The following is a 22415-nucleotide window of genomic DNA, read 5'->3' on the forward strand; positions in this document are numbered from 1 at the left end:
ACATGCATTCATAGGTATGGATACAGTGCAGTGTTCATCAGTTGTGCACTCTGATGTTACTCAGACTGAGCTATTCTTTCCAGTGCACGGGACTCTGATGATGTCATTCAAGAAGCTGCTTTGCAGACTTTGCTCAGAGAAAGACTGCTAACATCAATGTATTAGTTAGTATTAGAGGCGTTCTTCGAAAGTATCAGTCTCATAATGTAGGTCTTCTGTCAAAGAAACAGGTTTAACAACTGTAATGTCAAAAGCAACTTTGCAGTAGTCTTACAAAGCACACAATCGGTGCTTTACTTATTGTGGGCTTGGGACACACGTCATTTCAAGTTGGCAGGGCAGTACATCATGGACTAGTGCTCCCTTTCACTGACACATGGCAACAATGACAACACTGACCATTCCATGAAATGACTGGATAAATGTATATGAAGTATCCAAGGTAAAAGTAATTTAATTATTTGTAGTCTAGGCTCATCCTAGGCTAAATTTGGTGGTCTTCTGGCTTCAGAGCAGCTTTTTTCCTCCTCAACTCCACCTCCAGCATAAATAAATGACATGGAACTTTCTGGTTTTGCACAATAACAACAAATCCCTAATTTGAATGTATACATAGCTGATTAAATTGTTTAAATTTTTACTCTTTTGTCATTCTATAGATAGATAGATAGATAGATAGATAGATAGATAGATAAAAAAAAAACTTTAATTTCAATTGTGCAGCCCTGTGTTGTAGAATGTAAATAAATGTACTGTAACTCTTGAATAAGCCCTACTGCTCCTCTAGCTTGACATCTAGTGGGTGCCTGGTCTCAGAAAGTCTTTATTCTGTGAATGAGGTCTCCTTGAAGGGTTTACATATTGCCACACCTCCATCCCACTGGTATGGGATGACATTTACTGTCTGACACCTGATTTTTTATTGGCGTGATATATTACTATAAACAGCACAAAGACCTGGACATACAGAAACACAGACATGCACAACAATGACCTACAATCATCAAAACAACACAGACTTCTTAGCAAAAGGAGCTTTACAGACCTCTGCCAGACAAAGAAAGGAACACCACACTCCGGAAATGGGCTAGTGTTTTTGCACAGTGTTTGGCGCTAAGCTGTTTTTCAGAGGCAAATGAAAAGAAAAGGATGATAATGAAAAAGAGGATTAACCACAGAAAGAGAGGAGAGAACCAGTTGGGGCTGCTGTTGAATACACACAATACATTTCAAAAAGGGCAAACAAGCTTTCCTTTGCTGGCCTCTATTGCACTACTGAGTGTTGTTCACCTCAGCACTACAACTCTGAACCTCTATGTGTGTGTGTGTGTGTGTGTGTGTGTGTGTGTGTGTGTGTGTGTGTGTATTGGGCATGGGGTTCCTCCAAATGACATATTTGCATACAAACAGCCTGTCCAAATTCACAGAGGTGAGAAGGGGAGTGGAAGGAAGGAAGGGAGGGAGGGTAGAAAGAAAGAGGCAAATATGGTGAGTGTGAAAGTGTGTATGTGCATGCGTATGTATGTGTGTGTGAAAGAGAGGGTGGGAAGGAGGTTTGTTTGTCCTCCTCAGGTGCTGAGGGGTTTTCGATTTAAGCAGAGGGGAGAATCTCATTACCTGAGTGATGCACTGCCTGTGTTTACACACGGTATTCCAAAGAGGCTTCAACGCTCCTTCATTCCTCTACCTCTCCCTTACTCTCTCTTGAGCGGAAAAAAAAAGAAACAAAAAGTTCCACTTGCATTAACAAACGTGCCAGCTCAGGCACAGAAGAGGCTGAGGAATCAAATGGCTCTTGTCCCCAGAGCAGGGCTGTCGCAGGCGGGACACTTTGGTAGAATTACTTCACTGAAATATGACTACCAATGACAGCACTTGAGAAGCCACACTGCCATGAACAATGAGGTGGGACAGGACTGTGAAGTGTGAATTTGCTTAGTCCTGTGCTGGACTGTCTGTATATTTATGAGGTAGCAGAAGACAAGAGTCTTCAATTCAACAAACTGACTCATTAATGTCCAACCCCCCAAAAAATCAGATTGCAACATATCTTTAAAACACCATTTAATAATTGTACTAACCCTCACTTTAACTGCAGTCAGCAAAAACATAATCTCGATGTATCTGTTACAATCCTCTCAGTTCACTCTTTTTATCATCTATTGGCATTTCATATTTTAATAATCTTCAAGTTCTATTCTTCTCAAACTGTTTTACTAGTTGGATCTCATCTCTTATTCATGACTACTGAAAGTCTTAAACATTTTGTATCTTTAGTGACTGGTGTATGAATGCACACCTGCACAGCTAACCTTCAAATTACTAACCTGCATATTAAAAACCACATAATCACCCCCTTAGTTTGCATTTAAGTCTATTTTTAGCATCCCAGTGGCTGACTGTCACTTGATCTTTGTAAGCTGCTCTGTCTCACCATTTACGCTGCAGAAGACTGAAATCACCTGACGCCACTGTTGTGACAAGCAGCAATCCAAACAATAATTCAATTTGTCACTGCTTTGCATCTTTATTCTCGCCCAAAGGCGCACGTCTTCTTTCAATCAAGCAAAAGTAAACCAGATAGAGAAGGCGGGAGACACTGAGGGAGAGAGAGAACGAGAGATGGAGGTAGCAAACAGTGTAGGAGCCAGGGCAGAGTGCGTTACATCATTGCAAGCGTCAGATCACATCATCAGTGTACAGCCTCGTCTTTTTCAAGTAAAACCACTGCAGTTTTTGACAGCATGTTTGTTAAAAACCACCCAAGGAACATGCAGAGTTTAGATGAAAGAGGCCTCAGAGTTATTGCTTTTTCTTTCTTCGCGCTTCTTTCCTTTTCTTTACTCCCACACACTCCCCACTGCCGCCACCCCTCCCCTGATACTCCGGTGCTCTAATTGCTATCAACATGAGTCACAAATGTTCAGCCTATTTTTTTTTCCCAGGAACAAGAATTATTACTGGCAAGCTTCACATCTGTCAACACATGCTAATTCCAATTTTACTGCTTCCAGTCACTTTGTGTGTGTGTGTGTGTGTGTGTGTGTGTGTGTGTGTGTGTGTGTGTGTATGTGTGTGTGTGTGTGTGTGTGTGTGTGTGTGTGTGTGTGTGTGTGTGTGTGTGTGAGTGTGTGAGTGTGTGAGTGTGTGAGAGAGAGGTTGGCATAGTGAGCAAGCACGTCATTCCTGGTAGAACTTGGGTGGCAGTGTTGCCTTTGAACTGCAGACAGGGCTGAGTTTAAGTCTGGGTTTGTGCTCCAAGACAAACCAGCTAACTGGGAGCATAGGATAACTACAACTTTTAAGAAACAGCATTTTCTAAATAATCAAAAGGGGGCTCTTCACCATTAAACTAAAGCAGAACACTTCACAGTTCTCTGAAAAGTTAGCACTATTCTGAAATGGATTTACATATATCCATTACTAAATCCTTAAAATCCTGGTTATCTGAATGATTATGGTTTCATATGAAATTACTACCTTGAATGCGGTTTCTTTCTACCTGTGAAGAAGAAAGAATGAGTCTGCTCAGAATCAGATTAACTACAAGTTAAATAACTGTTCACTTCACAGTGCGACCGAGAATCGGCTAAGGCAACAAGGGGCCATAGTTTTTAGGGGTTTTAGAAGGGAGGGGGAAAAATTTAATATCATGAGAATGAATTACTCTTCAGATAAAGATGGTGAACAGGTATAGATGAAAATGTTAAAAAGCAAATTGGTGAGGAAACTGAACCCTTCATGGTCTCTTGATGGAATAATTAATTAAATATACATGATGCCCAATATTTATTGGAGATCACAAAAATCTACCCATGGATTTGTTACAAAAAATATTTTAAAATGACTGAGCACCATGGTATTAATTAATTAAATTGAAATTAATACAAAATACATAAGACTTGCCTCAATTTCATCAAAGAAATGTATGCATTACATATATACATGTAGAGGAATTAGCAAAGTGCAAACTTGCAAAAGTCCCAACCACACAGACCACCACCAGCCCTACAATATGCCCACTGCACATCCAACCACCTAACAAGTCCCCCAAACTAAACAACAAACTATGTTATTTGTGTGTGTTGTGTCATTGTCTGACAGCGCCTTTCAACCCCACTGAAAATTACAGTTACTGTTACAAAAATGACTCTGGTCTGCCACTGCTATGTTACATTTGGTTAGCTCTAGGTAAAATAATCACTGGATTAGGGTTAGAGGTGGTCAGAGTTGAATAAATGGTTAGGGAAATATGACAAATGGTCATGGTTAACAGAAGCCATAAACAAAATAAACGGTTGTCAGAGTCAAACACTTTGTCAACTAATGCATCCACCTTGATCACCTCACAAGTTTACAGGGAGTATAATCATGTTGCGTTACTTCTGTGTTTCCTCCTGATCCCACTACTGGTCCTTGTCCAGCAAAATGCAAACGTATGTTGTTAACTTTTCCAGGGTGCGTGTTTCATAGCACATGCAAGGCACATATAGATATATTTATTTAAATGATTTTAAATTTAAATGAACAAAACCCTGTTAACTTTTCTTACATCAGTGTTAATTATCTTTTTTTTTAAATAACATAAATGTGCTATGCAGCCTCAAGTGTGGGTTGATAAACATTTAATATAGTAAATCCTTCGTCAGTAAAATGCATGAGTATAGGTTCTGATATAATATCGCAAATATATAAATAAACTGTTACGCAACTCTTTTGTGTGTTTACTTTGTATTTTTGTATTCACCTCAATCTAACCACGGACACAGTCAATTTTATAGTCATCCCATTTTTCTTCACCTGACTTGTGTGTGGAAGGCTTCATGCTGTTGTTGTGCAATTGGCTTAAGACGGAAACTGAAAATACCAAGGTCCCCGGTGAGAGGCGGGGTTCGGATGGGGAGGGGTTTGATAGAAAGTGCGGACGGCTTAGCACCAAGGGAGGAAGATCCAATCTCTAAATGTGTTGCTGTGAAGGTGAAATACTGAAGGAACCCTGCTGGGCCGCATTTCACAACTCTCCGAGGGGCTCTATAGGCAGAGCTTTCCCACAGGCACACAGGCAAACACACATCTCACACCACCCCCTCACACACACATAACAAACACAAAAACCAAATAACTGCAAGCCTGTATCTACATATCGTTATTGTGAAAACTTCTCAACTTCACTCGTGGTCCTTTTAAGGATTCATCTTCAGGTAAAGAAATTTTGGGGTTATGAACAAGACAAAATCTTTACACGCTGCTATTGGAGATGTATTAGTAGTGTAGCTAACAATGTAGAGTGTCTGAGGATGCCACAAAAGGAACTGTCACAGGGTAATTACATTAAAAAGTTAATCTCCTTAGGAGCTTATAGATACTTGTGAAACTCATGGCATTCTACTTATTAGATTATGAGATATTCTGTGTGCAAAGTTGACATTTTGGCCCAAGAAAGCCCAGTGTTCAAAAGGGAAAGGTAATATCCTCTGAGAAGCATGAATGTGCTCAAGTAATTTCATGGCAATCTCACAAAAAGATTATGATACTTTTTGAAGACAAAAGGAAATGTTGGCACTGAGTTGAGCACTGGGAGAAAGCTCACGGAGTGTTTAAAAGGGAAGAGGATTATCCTCTGGAGAGCATTAATGTAATATGTCAAAGGGACAGTGGGTATTTTGAAGTGCGGTTGTATGAGATACTTATCCAGAGTAAGTGTATTACCTACAGTAGACAGCAGTCAGCGTGTCCCCAGTTTGGAGAAGCAGAAAGGAGCCCTGGCAGGAAAGCTAAGCAATGTACTGCTGTGGATAGGGGAGGCAAAAAAGCTTATTTAGCAACACAACAAAGGTCCAATTGACTGAAAAATATTTATGCCAGAGCTATACATGAAACATGTAGGACCTACGACAAGTGAAAGGCAAGGGGCATCTCTGAATTCAGATCAGGAACCAAACCACTGGAAGACCCCAACAGGATTCCAGTGGGGGTTGCCAGGGTTACATGAGCAGGAACGTTTAACCATGGCAGCTCTGTGTACAGGGACAAAACTGGAAAAACAATGAACGCATGTTGGGTACATTTTAGCACTGTCACAAAAGAAAGAAAGTTCAGAGAATGTCTGGGATGAGGGGCTTTCTTGTGGGCCATAGCCTTTCAATTCTAATTTTGCCTTCAAGGGTTTCCACCTTTCCAAGCTGAGAGAATAAGTTAGGAAGCAGAAAAGAAAAAAAGAAGTTAGTTAGCAAGAGACCACACACACATCTTCCCCATGCACAGCACCGCAGGAACAAACAGATAACAATCTCTCTGCCTGCTGCCAGCAGCATCGGTCCATCTCAATGCTTCTATTTAGCTGCTGGGCTGCCAGCATCCACCTGCCATCACGGACACTTAATTAGACAGTAATGCTACAGTAGCAAACCGTTCCCTGTACTTTCCCAAGGTCTTATTAGCAAAGTCACCATGAAATCATAGCGACAAATGCTACCTACCGCCAAGTGGAAAACAGCGATCCCATGCCAACACTGAGGCCACACTAAGAGGAAGGTGTTGGATGAAGATCTTATCAACGGATAAGCATGATCATCCACAGTGCTTTTATGCTTCAGACAATTAACTTGCTATTGTGGCCTGCGATAACGCTGCCAACAGATCGGACACAGATGTATGCATGCCATGCTTCAGTCAGGACTCTTAGCACTTTAGACTCTTTAAAAAATGTAAAATCATGGTCCTCCCTTCAATATACTGGTATATTAAGTAGTACTCAACTGAAATATTTTAGGCTTGAATGTTGGCTCTGAAAAGCATATCTTCATATAACTTCATACATGTACATTTATTCATTTAGCTGATGCTTTTATCCAAAGCAACTTACAATTGTTAATTATATCAGAGGTTGCACACCTCTGGAGCAACTAGGGGTTAAGTGTCTTGCTCAACGACACATTGGTGGATGCGTCACAATTGGGAATTAAACCTGGGTCCCTCACACCAAAGGCATGTGTCTTATCCATTGCTCCATCGCCACCAACCATCATACAATATGAAAACACACATTAACAAAGTATTAATACATTTATACAGTATATCGAGTTTGTAAACACTTTCTGACCTTTAAAGAGAGCACAAGACTAGTCATTTGGCAGCTTATTACAAAACATTATAAAGAAAAAAAAATCTGGGCATAATCCACAGCAATTCAATATCCAGGGTGCCACAAAAAATTTTGTTAAGTCATATTTTAAAATATTTTGTAAAAAATATAATTAATAAAATATCACGCTTTATTTGGTGGAGTATTCCTTTTGCTGGAAAATATGCATTCCTTTTAAAGGCCAATATCATCTTGACTTAACATCACAGCGATATATCAAGCATCAATCATCAGTGAGAGAATCAACAAGAGCCATTTGATGTTGCAGAAAGACACTCAACTGTGCGTAGATATGTCCTGACGTTGGATGGAAAGCCTGCTCTAATGGTACTGTGCTTTGTAATTTGGACACATTTGCAGGATTCACAATAAAAATGGACTGAGGAGAACCAAGCAAACAAGTGTGCTGATTTACTGTCTGGGTTTTGGAGTGTCTTTAAGCAGCTTTAAGCAGAATGAACAAGAACAGACAAGATAAATGACGAGAAAGGCTCTCCTCACATGTGCAAAACATTTTCCACAGCAGAACAACCAGGGGCCAAATGAACTGTCTGTTCACTACGTGAAGCATGAACAAATACCTTTCACATTATGTCAAGACCCTGGAGACATAGATGTGTGTCTGACTGGAGAGAGAGAAAGAGAGAGAGAGAGAGAGAGAGAGAGCATTGCTTTGTAAATGAAGATAACAGATTATTATAAAACATTATGGTTCCCTTAAATTCAACAAATGGCAGGTTTGATGTATGCTGCAAACACTGATTGTGATCCGAAGGTGGTGTTGGCAAGGTAATCTGAGGGGATGGTGGGAAAGTGACAAAATTAACTGTAAAGTCCCTTCAACCCAATGCCATGAACAGAATAAGAGGCACAGAAAGATGAGAAGGAGGAATGGTGATCACAAATAGATTTAGACTGATTATGTCAGCTAAAAACGATGGCTGACAAGGACAGAATTAACTGAAAGTGGTCACTGTTATGAACTGCTGCTTCAAGTGCAATACACTTAAGCAGCATTGTAGAGCATCAAATAATGTGACATGTGCCAACTGACCCAACGAAGGGAGTAAACACAACAGAGGTAGACCAAACACCACTGGAGTACAGGCTTATGTAGAAAACAATCAGCGCAGGTGTTTGGTGTGTGTCAGACGCAGCTGGCATATATTGCCCTTGAGAGTCTAAAAGCTCAAAATTGAAAGCACCAGAGAGTCATTTTTTAAAAATTATATTACTTTTCAAGCAATAGTGGTGTTGCTGTAGTGATGGCAATGTCAGTTGGGCAGTTCACCACTTTGATTCAGACTGAAATATCTCAACAACTGCTGAATGGATTCATAAATAAACATACAGCTACTATGTATTCACTTTAAATCTCAACATATGACAACATCAGTATTTTAAACTGTATCTTTTGTCCTGACAATACAGCCTAACCCTTGAGCATTTATGAGACCATAAATTCAATGTGCTTCTATATTCATTTATTCCCACCCAGGAGGGCTCTTAAACCAGGAAGTGCCAGGAATTACCCACAATTCCCCTTTGGGGGCAGAGGGTGGGATAAGAGTTTGGACTGTCAGTGCCCCTTTTGCTGCTCATTAATCACTTAGGCTACTGTGGGACAGGCCACCAGGGATCAACTACACACACATCCAAGAACACACACTTGCAAATTTAAAAAAGGTGTGAGTGCAGTAGCAATGAATCATCTGTCTCTCCATGAAACAATCGATACACGCAAAACAGAGAAACCTGATTCAGTTTTGAGGGCTGTTTCCCCGCTGATAGAAATTCACAGAGACACGCACACACAAATAGTAATGCTGTTCATCACCATAGAGAGGAGACAGAAATAGAAGGAAGATGAACACAGCTCAGAGTTCCCTGGGGCTGGTCAACAACTCAGAGAGAAGAGAGCGAGAGGGGCACAAAGAGAATCCTTTCAATAATGGAGGCTCTCTTCATTCAGAAGACTGGGATCATGTCACACAGCCTCATGTCCCTTCCCAGGATGACTTCCGGGACTCATATACGAATGCATGCATTTTTTTGTCTGTGTTGGGGAATGTGTTTTTAAAAATAATATCCTAGCATCCTAAAATGCCTTTAAACCTGTAATCTCCAAATCATATCTTCAGTATTCTTCAGTTACAGGGGGGTATGTCGTAGCTTCCCCACAACACTTTTGAATGTCTATTCAGCAACTGCAAGCCTCATATATCTTTCTGCTTTGTTCATTTAACTATATCTGTTGATTGTGGACCTTGCAAGTGAAAGCCCCTTTGTTTTTATGTGATCTTTCAAATGATTCTGATGATAGAACTATTTGTAGATAATTGAGATAATCACAGTGGAAACTTGTGCACTCTGTGTGTTTCTTTCAGGCCATATTCAGACATTTTCAAATACTAAACAAAGTTGATTTAAATTTACACGTAAAGTTACTAGTCATGTGGAGTACTACACAGTTTGTAAAAATTGCTGTGTAATGTTTCCTGCGGTTCTGGAAGAGTTTTGTCAAACAACATGACCCCTGATATCATCATGGTTATCTCAGTTTGGGTTTGGAGACTAGGTTTTTAAACAACAGGTGCATGTTACAAATTGTGGTCATGAATAGGCATCAAAGTTGATTCTTGACTGGAAATGGTTGTTTGAGTCACCCAAAGTGAAGTGAATGTTGTTGCTACAGGGGCAGCGCGGAGTACACAGGAGCTGTTTTCAATAACAGCACTTCTACTATAAAGCTAGATGAACAAATCATTCTCTGTGCAGCACTGTGCTGCCTGATAAGCAATGGACGTCAGCCAGAACACAAACATACACATATTACATTATAGCGATGCAATGACGTAGGGATTAGCCTGAAAGTGAAATGTATGTTTTCAGAAAGATTTCTATATTCAGGTGGTCTTTATTACATTCCTAATTAACCATTATCAAGACAGATGTGACAACTGAAGTCCTCTGCGCTGTTGACCCTCTCATCAGTGACTTACATTTGGAACCTCAAAGACTCGAAAAAGAAATGATCAAACAAGAGAGGAGGCAGAAATTCATTTTTCCCACCCATCAATCTGCGCACTACTCATAAATGTCAGCCTTTGGGAAATTGAATGGCACCATTTGTCTGTGTTTATTAGGCTGGAATGAACTCGGTCTCAATGACCTTTCAGAGTACATACCCTCGCCAAGTTAATTGAGGATAAGTCAAACCTGGAGTTCCCTGTGACTGGCAAAGCCTGAGCACTAAAATCCCTGCAGACTCATCGCCTCACAAAAAAAAGTGGAAATGTAGAAGGGAAGATCATCGTGAGAAAGGCTGGAGTCCATTGGGAGGATGTCATTTTTTTATTACTTAAATGCCCAGTCTTAAATGCCAAAGTTCTAGAATCCCACACATCATTATTGAACTGTGGCGCGTCGTCTTCAGAAGTGACTTTGGGCAGGTTTTTTTTGAGCAGATCAAGTTAATACATTTTCAATAAACAAATCAATATATGCGTGGTGTCAGTCAACTGCTGCCATGGGAAACACCCAATCAGAGGGTCCAAGCTTAGATATTGTTTCCACAAATACAAAAAAAATGTTTTTTATCCTCCCTTTGGTGGCATTGTAGTGATGAGAACTCAAATTTCAGTTCAACTTTAAAGCTGCAGCGTTCAAACTTTACAAACAAAGCCAACAAAAAGTTATGAACTCCTTAACACTCCTATAAGACTAACTTGGGTTTAAATAAGAGATATCCTCTGTTTCTGTTGTGCAGTAAACATGAACTTAATTTTACTTAAATTCACAAGATTTCTGGCTACCGCCGCCAATGTGTGAAGGTGCTCTGAGCAGCTTTAAATTCAGTCCCTCTTGCCTCCAATAAATTGAATGTTATCTGCATATTTCACTGTTTACATTATTTACCAACCAATTTGTTTCATGACAAATTGTTTGGAAGTTTTTTTCCAGAGCCGCCTGCAGCCACTGCCAGTAAAACAGAAATGTGTCACACTGACAAAAAGGCTTTGATTGCAAGTGATGTCCCCACCAGACACCACCACTCAAATGCCCCCAGCGTCTGTCAATATCCATCACAAAGACTGCTCTTGTTTACAAAGTGTAGCTGCTCTCACTTGACTGGGCACTAAAAAAATCACTATAATATTCATACAGTGACCTTATCATGGTGACTTATCTCCAACATAATCACTTAAATATCTCTAAAATGTTGTATTTTTGTTTCTGCTGACATCACTGTTCAATCCCAGTGGCACTTATTTTTTGTGAAATCAGTCTAAAATCTACTTTAGTCCCAGTACAAAGTAGGCTACAATATCCATTTATATATGATCTAAATCGTGTTTCACACCACAAATAAACAGACACTGCAAAATTCTAGGACAAAAAGCTGCATCAATATTTTAGTCATGGCTATTGTGAATAAATCAAGCACCCAGCTGTCTGTTTGGTGCTCCTTGTCTTGTCACACTGGCTTTGTGCACTCACAGGCACGTCCTTGGACTCCTTCTGAATGTTATCATACACAGTGGAATGCATGGTTATAATTGTGGTTCTCAAAGTGTGTTATGAGGGCCTTCTCCATTACGTTTAAGTGGTCCCCCAAGTCAGATGAACATGTATTCATTTTAACATACAGCCCCTAAATATGTAGGGGGGAAAAGGACATAGATGATAACAAGTTTCACTCTGAATGCTATGATTTCAGTGTAAACAGACAACATGATGTTTGAGACCCTGGGCCACCATGTGATGTAATGAAAGTCTGGGGTACAAAGAGTACATGCCCAATTGAGGGGCCCCTGACATGAAAATGTTTAAAAAGTCCCATGCCTGACAACATCCACCGCGCATCTAGTTGGATGATGCAGAACAACCACACCAGTGCCTTCGTCTCTAAGAGCCACGCAGTGTGCCGCTGCAGGCAGTGTGCCGCTGCAGGCAGCATCCTGCAAGAACAATAACTTGTTTCTGGTGATGTGCGCTGTGGCTGGAGTGATGGATGGTGGAAGGTGACAAAGAGGGGGATGCTATGGTGGGGATGGTACATGAAACAGCGGGTCGTGTAGGGACGGGACAAGGATGGGATAGGCTACTTACGCTGCTGTTCTCTCCTGTCCAATGGACCATCGCCTGGTTGTGGGTCGCATCCCCCTTGAGCACAAACGAGCTGCTGAGAAGGGACATTTGTTTTTCCCGGGACAGCGCTCTCCTGGAGCGGGGTGAGTTCTCCGCGTCTAAAGCTTCCTCGTTACCGACCGTCGGTAAGCCTGGCGGGGAGCCTCTGTCTCCGCCACCTATGTCAAACGTACGATCCTCCCCGCTGCGCCGGTTTAAAGCCCCGCTGTCACCGCGCACGGGTCCCGGCAGTGACATCCAGGCCGAGGCGATCAACAGAAAGACGCAGAGGTGTGCTGCGGCGAAGACCGGTTTTTCTGGGCGCAGAGATGCCATGCTTTGCGCCGTAGTAGCGCTCGTATCGCGGAGACTGATGGAGAGACTGCTGATGCTTTTGGAAGATAGATAGGTGTATACTGTAAGCCGAGAAAGTGAGCGAGAGAGCGAGAGAGAGAGTGCGAGAGATGGAGGGAGGGGGAGCGAAGGCAGACAGTGTGAACAACGTGGACTCGTCTCTGTGCCAAGCAGGATCCATAGGACGGCGCAGCGGTGCCATCTACTGTCCTGCAGCTGCAGTGTCCTACGACTGAGCTCATCACTCAGTCTAACCTCATGGAGAGTCACCACATGAGGAATTCACATTTTAAATATGAGATATGACATATTTCAAACATCGATTATCAGTTATAGCACATTCAAGTGTCTGTTGCAAATGATTGCAATTTAGTTTACAGGTGCTATTCATGTGCTGTGATTTTTGAAGGGGCCAGAAAAAAAACTGGTGATGCTGTTTCGACCTCAGCTTCTATGGCTTCTGCGTCTGTGAACCCATGGTTGAATCATTTTTATTTTTAGTGTGTGTTGAATCCCAGACATCATAAGGTAACAATACAACAGCTCCAGGAGAGCCTGTCAGTGAAGAGTAATTTGTTTAAGCTTTTAGTCCACATCTATTTAGAGACCTTTAGTTGCCCCTGAATTCTCCCTGGGTTTGTTTCAGCTTTTAAATATATTCCAGCATTTTTCTTTGCTCCATATTTAAAAGACAACTATCCAATGACCTAAAGCAGTTAGAAACACTCACCCAAAAGACACAGCCAAACTATGTTTGCATGCTATCAGTCCACTCATCCTCTTCACTACCTGTGCATTGGTGGCCAAGTAGTCAAGAGGTCATAGTTCATATTTGATCCCACTAAGTAATAGGTCTCCTCTGTGTCTGTCTTCTTATCCAATTATAGGTAAAGGGTGGATTAACCCATAACTCGGTGGGTCAGGATTGGTAGGGGTCAGGTGTCTCTTCAGGTCAAACAAAAAGGATTTACTTTGGATTCATGTTGCTATTAAGCTGCGGCTGGCCATAAAATCGCAATGATTATTTTTCTATTCTAGGTAGACTGTTAGTTTTACTGATCACAGAGTAAAGAATGTAACTGACAGGATTAACCTGCCACACCAATGTGGGTTTACGTTAGGGACTATGATAACATTTTGTACCAACAGCACCGTACTTTGCAGTTCCAAGAAGGATGATCATGTGTTGTGGGAAAGGTGAAATGATGCCTTCAGTCGTCACAAATTTAACTTTTAAACTAACAGATTTGTTTAAATATCATCGGAAGTGGGCAACTGCTCAGACCCATAAGTCCCAGGTTCATTGTGTGGCAGTTCATTTATGGTAATTTGATTAATATGAACTGTGCTGATCTTGCATCCTTGTCTTATGGTTAGGGTCAACAAATATGAAGTCATGAATTTGATCAATATTCATTCCAGGAATTACTCCAATCTCTTCATATGAACTTGAATTGTGACTGCAATGAAAGGGGTCTACGACCCATATTACAGGGGTCAAGACTTGTAAGCAGTTGCACTGATTTCAGTGCATATGAGTTGTGGTTCCTGAATTCAAAAAGTAGAGCGTTTTGATATATGCTGCCTATGCACAAAAAGGTTACATACGCTGGTTTTCACGTACACGTATGATGTATGGAAATGGCGCACAGAGTGCACTGAGACGCGCACAAACAGATCTCCCTTCTTACCTCGACTCACCCTGCACATCTTCAGCACCTGCACATAAAGCTGTGTAAATGAAAAATGTCTGGAAATAAAGCCAGTGACAGCTCTCTCGCTACTCTCCATCCTTATTACCAGTCCTAATCATGATGCAGGCCAAACATGACAAAACCAACATTAAAAATGTGTTCACCTGTCAAACCTCCATCTTCACTTTATATCCCAGGATGGGGGATACCACTGACGATCAAGCGATCATTTTGGCAAGATGTGAAGTACTGGAGGCATTTCCTTGTTGGCTTCGAGGGACCTGTTTGCGTCCCTGTTTTGCTTCGTTGGCCTCGGATCCATGCTTCCCCATTTCTCTGTTGTTGGACCCCTCTGGATACTGAGGTATATAGTTAGTTTTTGGGATCTGCAGTGTGGGTGCAGGGCAGGGCTGTGCTCCGGTTTGTTCTGGGTTTGTGCCTGGAGTTCTCGGCCCTTGACGGGTGGGTGGCTTGGTGGTGGCATGCAGCTGAGCTGGTTGATTTTGCCTCGTTGCTGGTTTGGCTGGTGTTGCACGGCGGCCGGGGGGCGTGCTGGGCATGGGGGATGTCGGCTGGCGCCGGTGGCCTTAGTTTTTTCCAGCGGTTGGGGGGACGGCGGACTTTTATTGGCGGGTGCACGGTGACCTGTGCGGCACATTTGCTGCCGGGCTGGGACTTGCTGCTGGTGTTTCTCTCTGCTGGCTTTCACTGTCGTTTTATTCTGCTTGCTCTCTCTCGTTTGCCCGACCTTGCATGCGGGATTCACAGGGGGCTGCTGGGCATTGGGTGTCGCCATGCTCGCGCAGTGTGCGCGTTGGGCTCGTCACTTGTGCATTGGTATTGATGATTGCATGGCATTTTGAGCATTGGTCTATGTTGTGTCCGCGCCGCGGTCGGTCCGGGCGCTGCTCTTCCACGGGTTACGCTTCTTGTGTTCCATCGGCATTACGTTGTCAACTGGCATTTGGGTCGGGGTCTTCCGCGTTTGCATCGTGGTGCATCTGGGAGTCTTTGTTTTGTTGATTGATTTATTTTTTTTTTCTTTCTCCAACCCCTATTGGCTACTGGGGTTTTTGCCTGCCTGTTGCTGGGGTAAGTGTGGCACAGTCGTGGCATCCCGCTCTCACCAACAACTACATTCTTTAACAGGCTTATGCGCACACACATGTACACACATACATACAAACACATTCACCCACACGCACACAGACACACACAGTCTCACACATAGACACAAACAAATTTAGGTTGTCCCTGGTAGAATTATTCCTGATGCTTTTCTTTCAGTTACTTATTTAAATTAATTATTATTCCAGCTCTCGTGGCTGTGCTGTGTTGCTTATTTAGTGTGCTGGACTGTTTCTTGTTTTTCATTTTTCTCTTAGTTGTCATACTATGTCAGCTGTTTATTGCTGCTGTTCGGCTGGTTGTCTTTTACTATTATTAGTATTTTTATTGTTTTTGTTTGTGTTTGTTTGTTGTTGTTTTTCTCCTCCCCAAGCCCCCCTCTCTGTTCTATTGCAGGTTTTGTTGCTTTCTGCAATTGGTGTTTCCCACTGCTTTTCCCTGTTGCCCCCACCTTCCATCCCCCTTCCCTTACAGGTCTTGTCCTTTCTCTGTGCTGTCTGTTTGTGCCCCCCCATCCCCGTGTCTGCTCCCCTGTCCGGCCCGGTGACAAATCAATACATAATTAAATAAATAATAAAACAGACAAAGGAGTATATTAATACTCTCTTGTTAAAGTAAAATCTGTCTGGCACAATATGGTATCCAGGTCATCATACTCTATACCAGGCTGCTGGGCAGAACAGGTTTTAAAAAAATATTTTTTAAAAAAGATGTGAAGTACTCTGTACGATTGCTGTAAACAGATAAATTATGCATGCCACTCGTGTGTTATGCTGCATGGCTGCACTATGGCACTGCAGAGGACAATGGAAATGGAAATCTTGATGACTGGCTAATACTTTGATTTATATTCCCTCTCTTGATTTAGATTGTACTCTCTGATCTGGGTCCAGCATTAGATAGACCAACCTGATGGAACCGTGCCATCTCGATACAAATACAAGTAGGCTATAACCACTGTATCTGGCAGCCGGCTGTTAGCAACGGGAGCCAACAGGTGTGCTTCTGATGTGATCAACAATTTATAGTGTTTACCTTTCTTCCTAAAGCCTTTCTTCAGAATAATTCTAATTCTATTAAACTCTCTGAATGTTCTTTTGTTCGTGAACAAGCTGCATCAAACAATATGTGCTTTATAACTTCCACCTCACAACCACTTTGATTTATCCACTTTATTTCAGACAAAGTTTTCTTTATTTCAGTCATTATGAGTCTCTGAGCGGGCTGCACTGACTGCCATTGTGACTCTCTGCCACTCACTCATTTTGCGTTTTGTTGCTGATCCAAGAGTTCAAATCATGAAATAAAAATTATTTATTATTATTATTTATTGTTTTGCAGTAAGATTGGCCAATGTTTCTAGGACCTTGGGAGGTGACAGTGGCATGTTTATGGTCATTTGCATTGTCATTTATGGGAGGAACCAAGGCAGGGTATGTGGCTCATGCATGTGCGCTCAATTACACGTTGATTGGGATTTATAAAGGAAAGATGCGCAGTTCCTGGCATATGCCTGGTTTTATATACACTGAACAAAATTATAAACGCAACACTTTTGTTTTTGCCCCCATTCATTATGAACTCAAAGATCTAAGACCTTCTCTATGTACCCTATGCTGGCCACAATAAATCGAGTTCATTTGTAAAACCAATGAAAGCCTTTCTGAATATAAGATAATTTGTAGCAAACACAACAAGAACCATGATTTAAGATAATAAACAAACAGAGATTTTGTTTTTGCAAAAGAACGCCTCAAATGTGTTGCACAGTATCAGGAATTATATTAATACTTGAATGCAGTGCAACTTATTCTCATAAATGCTCCGTAAAAATGTAAATGCTCTGTACTTGTATAGCGCCTTTCTAGTCTTTTCGACCACTCAAAGCGCTTTTACACTACATCTGCATTCACCAGTCACACACATTCATACACTGAGCCTAAGTGCTCAAACGGAAACTAACATTCACACTCACTCATACACTGGCGGAATAGCCGCTAGGGGCAAATCGGGGTTCAGTATCTTGCCCAAGGACACTTCGTCACACAACCAGGGGGAACCAGGGATTGAACCACCGACCTTCCGATTAACGGCCAACCCGCTCTACCTCCTGAGCCTTTCCTTACGGTGTTTCAGCCAAATGGTATGGAAAAGTATAACACTATTGATTACATCTTTCAGTGTACCACGAGTGGAGTGGACTGTTAGAGTAAATAAATGTTTAAACACAAGTGGAATGTATTTGGTTTACTCTCTTTTCAAATGAGGAAATCCAAATTATGTACCTGGGTTGTCCAGTCTTGCTATACGTGTCCCCCTCCACCACTGTCACTACTCAGGAGGGATGTGTCTTCCTGCAGATTGGTAATCAAGGGGCAGGAGCTCCGGTGCACATTGGTGCATTGCTCAACATGCAGCTCCACAGCTGACACCTCCGCACAGCAACACTGACACTCTCTGGACAAACTGCAAGGAACCGGGGGCCCTTAAAATCAACATTGACACGAGCACACGCCGACACGGAAGTTGGATGTTGACCTACTGTGTGCACAGTGTGTCGACATCTGTTGCAGCCAAGAACTCCTTTGTTTTCCTTCCAGTTTACATAATGATCAGGGGAGAGCGCGAACGCAATCCCCCACTTCAATAAATTATGCAGTTGAGATTCCCACATTTGGGGAATTTGCAGGGGTAAGCACAACTAGAGTGCAATAGCTAAGCCTCACCCTGGGTGAACAATTCCATTTTTAGAAGTTTATTATGTCCAGCACAGAATAATATCTTTCCAAAAAAATACGACATGCAACAACGACAATAATATATCTGTACTGTTCTCATGTAAAATGAAACAGCAAGCTCATTTCTCCAACATCTTCTCCAATGAACAAGCCACGTGTTGTACTTGGCAGAATTTATTTGAGAAAAAGTAACACTGAAAGTAACAGGTAAATATTACATAATTGTTGTTGAAATAATGAAGCTAACAATACTCAGGTATGCTAACTTGTTAGTTCTGGTAAGTACATCATCAATGCGCTAAATACACTGCTCAAAAAAATAAAGGGAACACTTAAACAACACAATGTAACTCCAAGTCAATCACACTCCTGTGAAATCAAACTGTCCACTTAGGAAGCAACACTGATTGACAATCAATTTCACATGCTGTTGTGCAAATGGAATAGACAACAGGTGGAAATTATAGGCAATTAGCAAGACACCCCCAATAAAGGAGTGGTTCTGTAGGTGGTGACCACAGACCACTTCTCAGTTCCTATGCTTCCTGGCTGATGTTTTGGTCACTTTTGAATGCTGGCGGTGCTTTCACTCTAGTGGTAGCATGAGACGGAGTCTACAACCCACACAAGTGGCTCAGGTAGTGCAGCTCATCCAGGATGGCACATCAATGCGAGCTGTGGCAAGAAAGTTTGCTGTGTCTGTCAGCGTAGTGTCCAGAGCATGGAGGTGCTACCAGGAGACAAGCCAGTACATCAGAGACGTGGAGGAGGCCGTAGGAGGGCAACAACCCAGCAGCAGGACCGCTACCTCCGCCTTTGTGCATGGAGGAGCAGGAGGAGCACTGCCAGAGCCCTGCAAAATGACCTCCAGCAGGCCACAAATGTGCGTGTGTCTGCTCAAACGGTCAGAAACAGACTCCATGAGGGTGGTATGAGACTCTGTGTGGAGAACGTTCTGCTGCCTGCAACATCCTTCAGCATGACCGGTTTGGTGGTGGGTCAGTAATGGTGTGGGGTGGCATTTCTTTGGGGGCCGCACAGCCCTCCATGTGCTCGCCAGAGGTAGCCTGACTGCCATTAGGTACCGAGATGAGATCCGCAGACCCCTTGTGAGACCATATGCTGGTGCAGTTGGCCCTGGGTTCCTCCTAATGCAACACAGTGCTAGACCTCATGTGGCTGGAGTGTGTCAGCAGTTCCTGCAAGAGGAAAGCATTGATTCTATGGACTGGCCCACCCGTTCTGGGAGGAGATCCCTCAGGAGACCATCCGCCACCTCATCAGGAGTATGCCCAGGCATTGTAGGGAGGTCATACAGGCACGTGGAGGCCACACACACTACTGAGCCTCATTTTGACTTGTTTTAAGAACATTACATCAAAGTTGGATCGGACTGTAGTGTGGTTTTCCACTTTGATTTTGAGTGTGACTCCAAATCCAGACCTCCATGGGTTGATAAATTTGATTTCCATTAATCATTTTTGTGTGATTTTGTTGTCAGGACATTCAACTATGTAAAGATAGGAGTGTTTAATGAGATTATTTCATTCATTCAGATCTAGGATGTGTTATTTTAGTGTTCCCTTTATTTTTTTGAGCAGTGTAATAGCATGAATGACTAATTAAACTACATTATTCCACAGGTTCCTAAATAAATAATAAATACTTACTGGCAATGCCACACTAAGACAGCAGAATAAGTTGTTGGTTGAGAGAACTGTCAGGTTCCAACATGTGCTCTTCAGTGTACACTCAAAATGGCTGCCCTCATGTTAAATAACTACTTCAAAATAAAATGATCAATTTCAAAATAAAAGTCTTTTCTCAAATGTCTTAGTCTGTTACATTACAATATCATCCATCCATACATCCATCGTCAGCGTACAGGGTCGTGGGGGGCTGGAGCCAATCCCAGCTGACATTGGGCGAAAGGCGGGGTACACCCTGTACAGGTCGCCAATCCATCGCAGGGACAGACAACCACGACCTTCTTGCTGTGAGGCGACAGTGCTAACCACTGCACCGCCCCTATTACAATACCAATCTTTTCACAATTTTCCCACTATAAACAGATTAAACATTATCATACAACTGTCTTTATGAACTCTCCACATTAACAGTTTTCTTTTCTTTTCTATTGTTGATTTGTCTTTTAACATATAATCACTGATGTTTAACATAGATCTTATAACCATTTCTTGTGGAACACAAAGTTTACTCATTATACCTACATTTCTGGCTTTCCATAAACTTTCTTTTACAAAGTTGATGATAGCCCACCATTTTTTAACGTTATCTGTGGGATTTCTTTGCAAACTACCATGAGATATGTCCTCATAGCAACCAGCAGGTTTGTACAAAGCTTGCAACTATGGTGATACAAGTATACCATACCCATATAGCGGTGGGACATGACCAAAAAAAGATGTTGCACAGTTTCATTGTCACCACAGGAAGGCCTAGGGCAATTAGCACTGCGGATGCAGTTTCTCCTCTCAAGAAAAGCTCTGGTGGGCAAACACTAGTGAATGACTTGCCAAGCCAAATCTTTATGGTTATTGGTTAGGATAGAGTGACTGACGTTAGCCCATACAATTTCTGAAACCTCTTCCCTTAGTTTGTCCACAGTAGTTAATCTTGAGTGGAGTGGGGACAGAACCTTTTCTATTTCTATTCTCGTGATTTTGTCGTATGGTAGTTGAGATGCACCGTTTTTTAGACATGAAAAGACTGTATCATATATTTTCGTCCATGTTTACACATATGGGATGGTTTGTGGTGGTCTTTTCTCCCATGCTCTAAGCACACCCCGCCCCTTACTTTCAATATCTGGGACACCTTTTCCCCCCTTCTCTAATGGCCGGTTCATTATATCATGTTTTAGTTTTTCATGTTGTCCATTCCATATGAACTGGAAAATAATCTTCCTAAGTGTCACCATAAACATGTGTGGCACTGGAAAAGTTGTTGCCAAAAAAGTCAAGGAGGGCAAGATGTCTGCTTTTATAACCAGTACTTTCCCCACCATGGTTAGATCCCTGTCTTGCCACTGTAGGAGCTTTCCTCTTATTTTGGGTAATTTTGACTCCCAATTGGTGTTTTCCATATCTTTCCCTATTTGTATACCCAACACTTTGATTGTCTCTTTTTTCTGTATGACGCCTAGATTTTCCACTGGTTCTCTCCAGTTAAGGTAGAGTATTTCACATTTCCCTTTATTGACTTTTGTTCCTGATGCTGCAGTAAAATTGTCACACAAAAGCAAGGTATTTCTTACTGATCTATTATCTGTCAGGAGGAGAGTAAGGTCATCCATGTATAGACTGAGTTTTGCCTCCCTGCCTGCTGCCCCCGGTATTGGGAGGCCTTTGATGTTTTTTTCCTGCCTTAGAGCACACGCGAGGGGCTCGATTGCGAGGATAAACAGGGCAGGGGAAAGAGCACAACCTTGTCGTACACCTGATTTTACTTTGAATGGAGCTGTGCATCCCCCATTTACCACAACGGTGCTATTAATGTCGGCATACAGCAGGTCTACCCAATCTCTAAAATTGTTGCCAAAATTAAGATGGGACAGAACAGCTTTAAAGTAGTGGTGGTTAATACTATCAAAGGCCTTCTCCAAATCTAGTCCCAGGATACATAGAGGGAGGTCACGATCTTGGGCAAACAAAAAGGGGTCTCTAACTAAAGCTAGGCTGTCGGCCATGGATCGGCCTGGAACCCCACACGTTTGGTCTATACCGACCAGTCGATGAACTACTGGTGGCAGTCGGAAAAAAAGGGCCTTTGACAATATTTTAATGTCGACTCCGAGCAAGGTTAAAGGCCTCCAATTTTTCAAGTCCTTCCTGTCTCCCTTTTTGAAAAGAAGGGAGATGGAGCCTGTTCTTAACGAAGGTGGTAGTATGCCTCTAGAGAAACTCTCCTTGAACACTTGCAACAAAGGGGCTTTTAGCTGGTCCCAAAAGGTGTTGTAAAACTCTTTGGGTGAACCATCCAAACCAGGAGATTTTTTATTCTGCATGCTCTGCATAGCTTTTGTTAACTCATTAATTGTCAAGTCTCTCTCAAGAAGATCTCTTTCTGAATTTTTTAGTTTCATGGTTAAATGAGACAAGAAAAAATCAATTGACTGTTCAGAAATGGCCTTCTCTTGATAAAGATCTCTGTAAAAGGACTTGACAACACCAAGTATGCCTTGAGGGTCACTCTCCTCCTTTCCCT

The 22415-nt window shown here is 42.1% G+C and overlaps 1 protein-coding gene and 1 non-coding gene across 2 annotated transcripts in view; both read right to left on the bottom strand.

Moving 5' to 3' along the window:
* The window catches only part of LOC123980832 (VPS10 domain-containing receptor SorCS2-like), a 174441-nt gene extending 161738 nt beyond the window's left edge, over positions 1–12703 (bottom strand). Inside the window, exon 1 of the mRNA XM_046065379.1 lies at positions 12257–12703. Coding sequence (XP_045921335.1) covers positions 12257–12610 — 354 coding nt within the window. The 5' untranslated portion in view covers positions 12611–12703. The remainder of the gene's footprint in view (positions 1–12256) is intronic.
* A 5360-nt stretch (positions 12704–18063) lies between these two features.
* On the bottom strand, positions 18064–18231 carry LOC123981217. The gene has a single exon (XR_006827709.1). It is a non-coding gene; the product is annotated as a U1 spliceosomal RNA (small nuclear RNA).
* Between the last annotated feature and the right edge of the window lie 4184 nt (positions 18232–22415).

Source organism: Micropterus dolomieu, linkage group LG12 (genome assembly GCF_021292245.1).
Source record: "Micropterus dolomieu isolate WLL.071019.BEF.003 ecotype Adirondacks linkage group LG12, ASM2129224v1, whole genome shotgun sequence".
In the NCBI taxonomy this organism is placed as follows: domain Eukaryota; kingdom Metazoa; phylum Chordata; class Actinopteri; order Centrarchiformes; family Centrarchidae; genus Micropterus; species Micropterus dolomieu.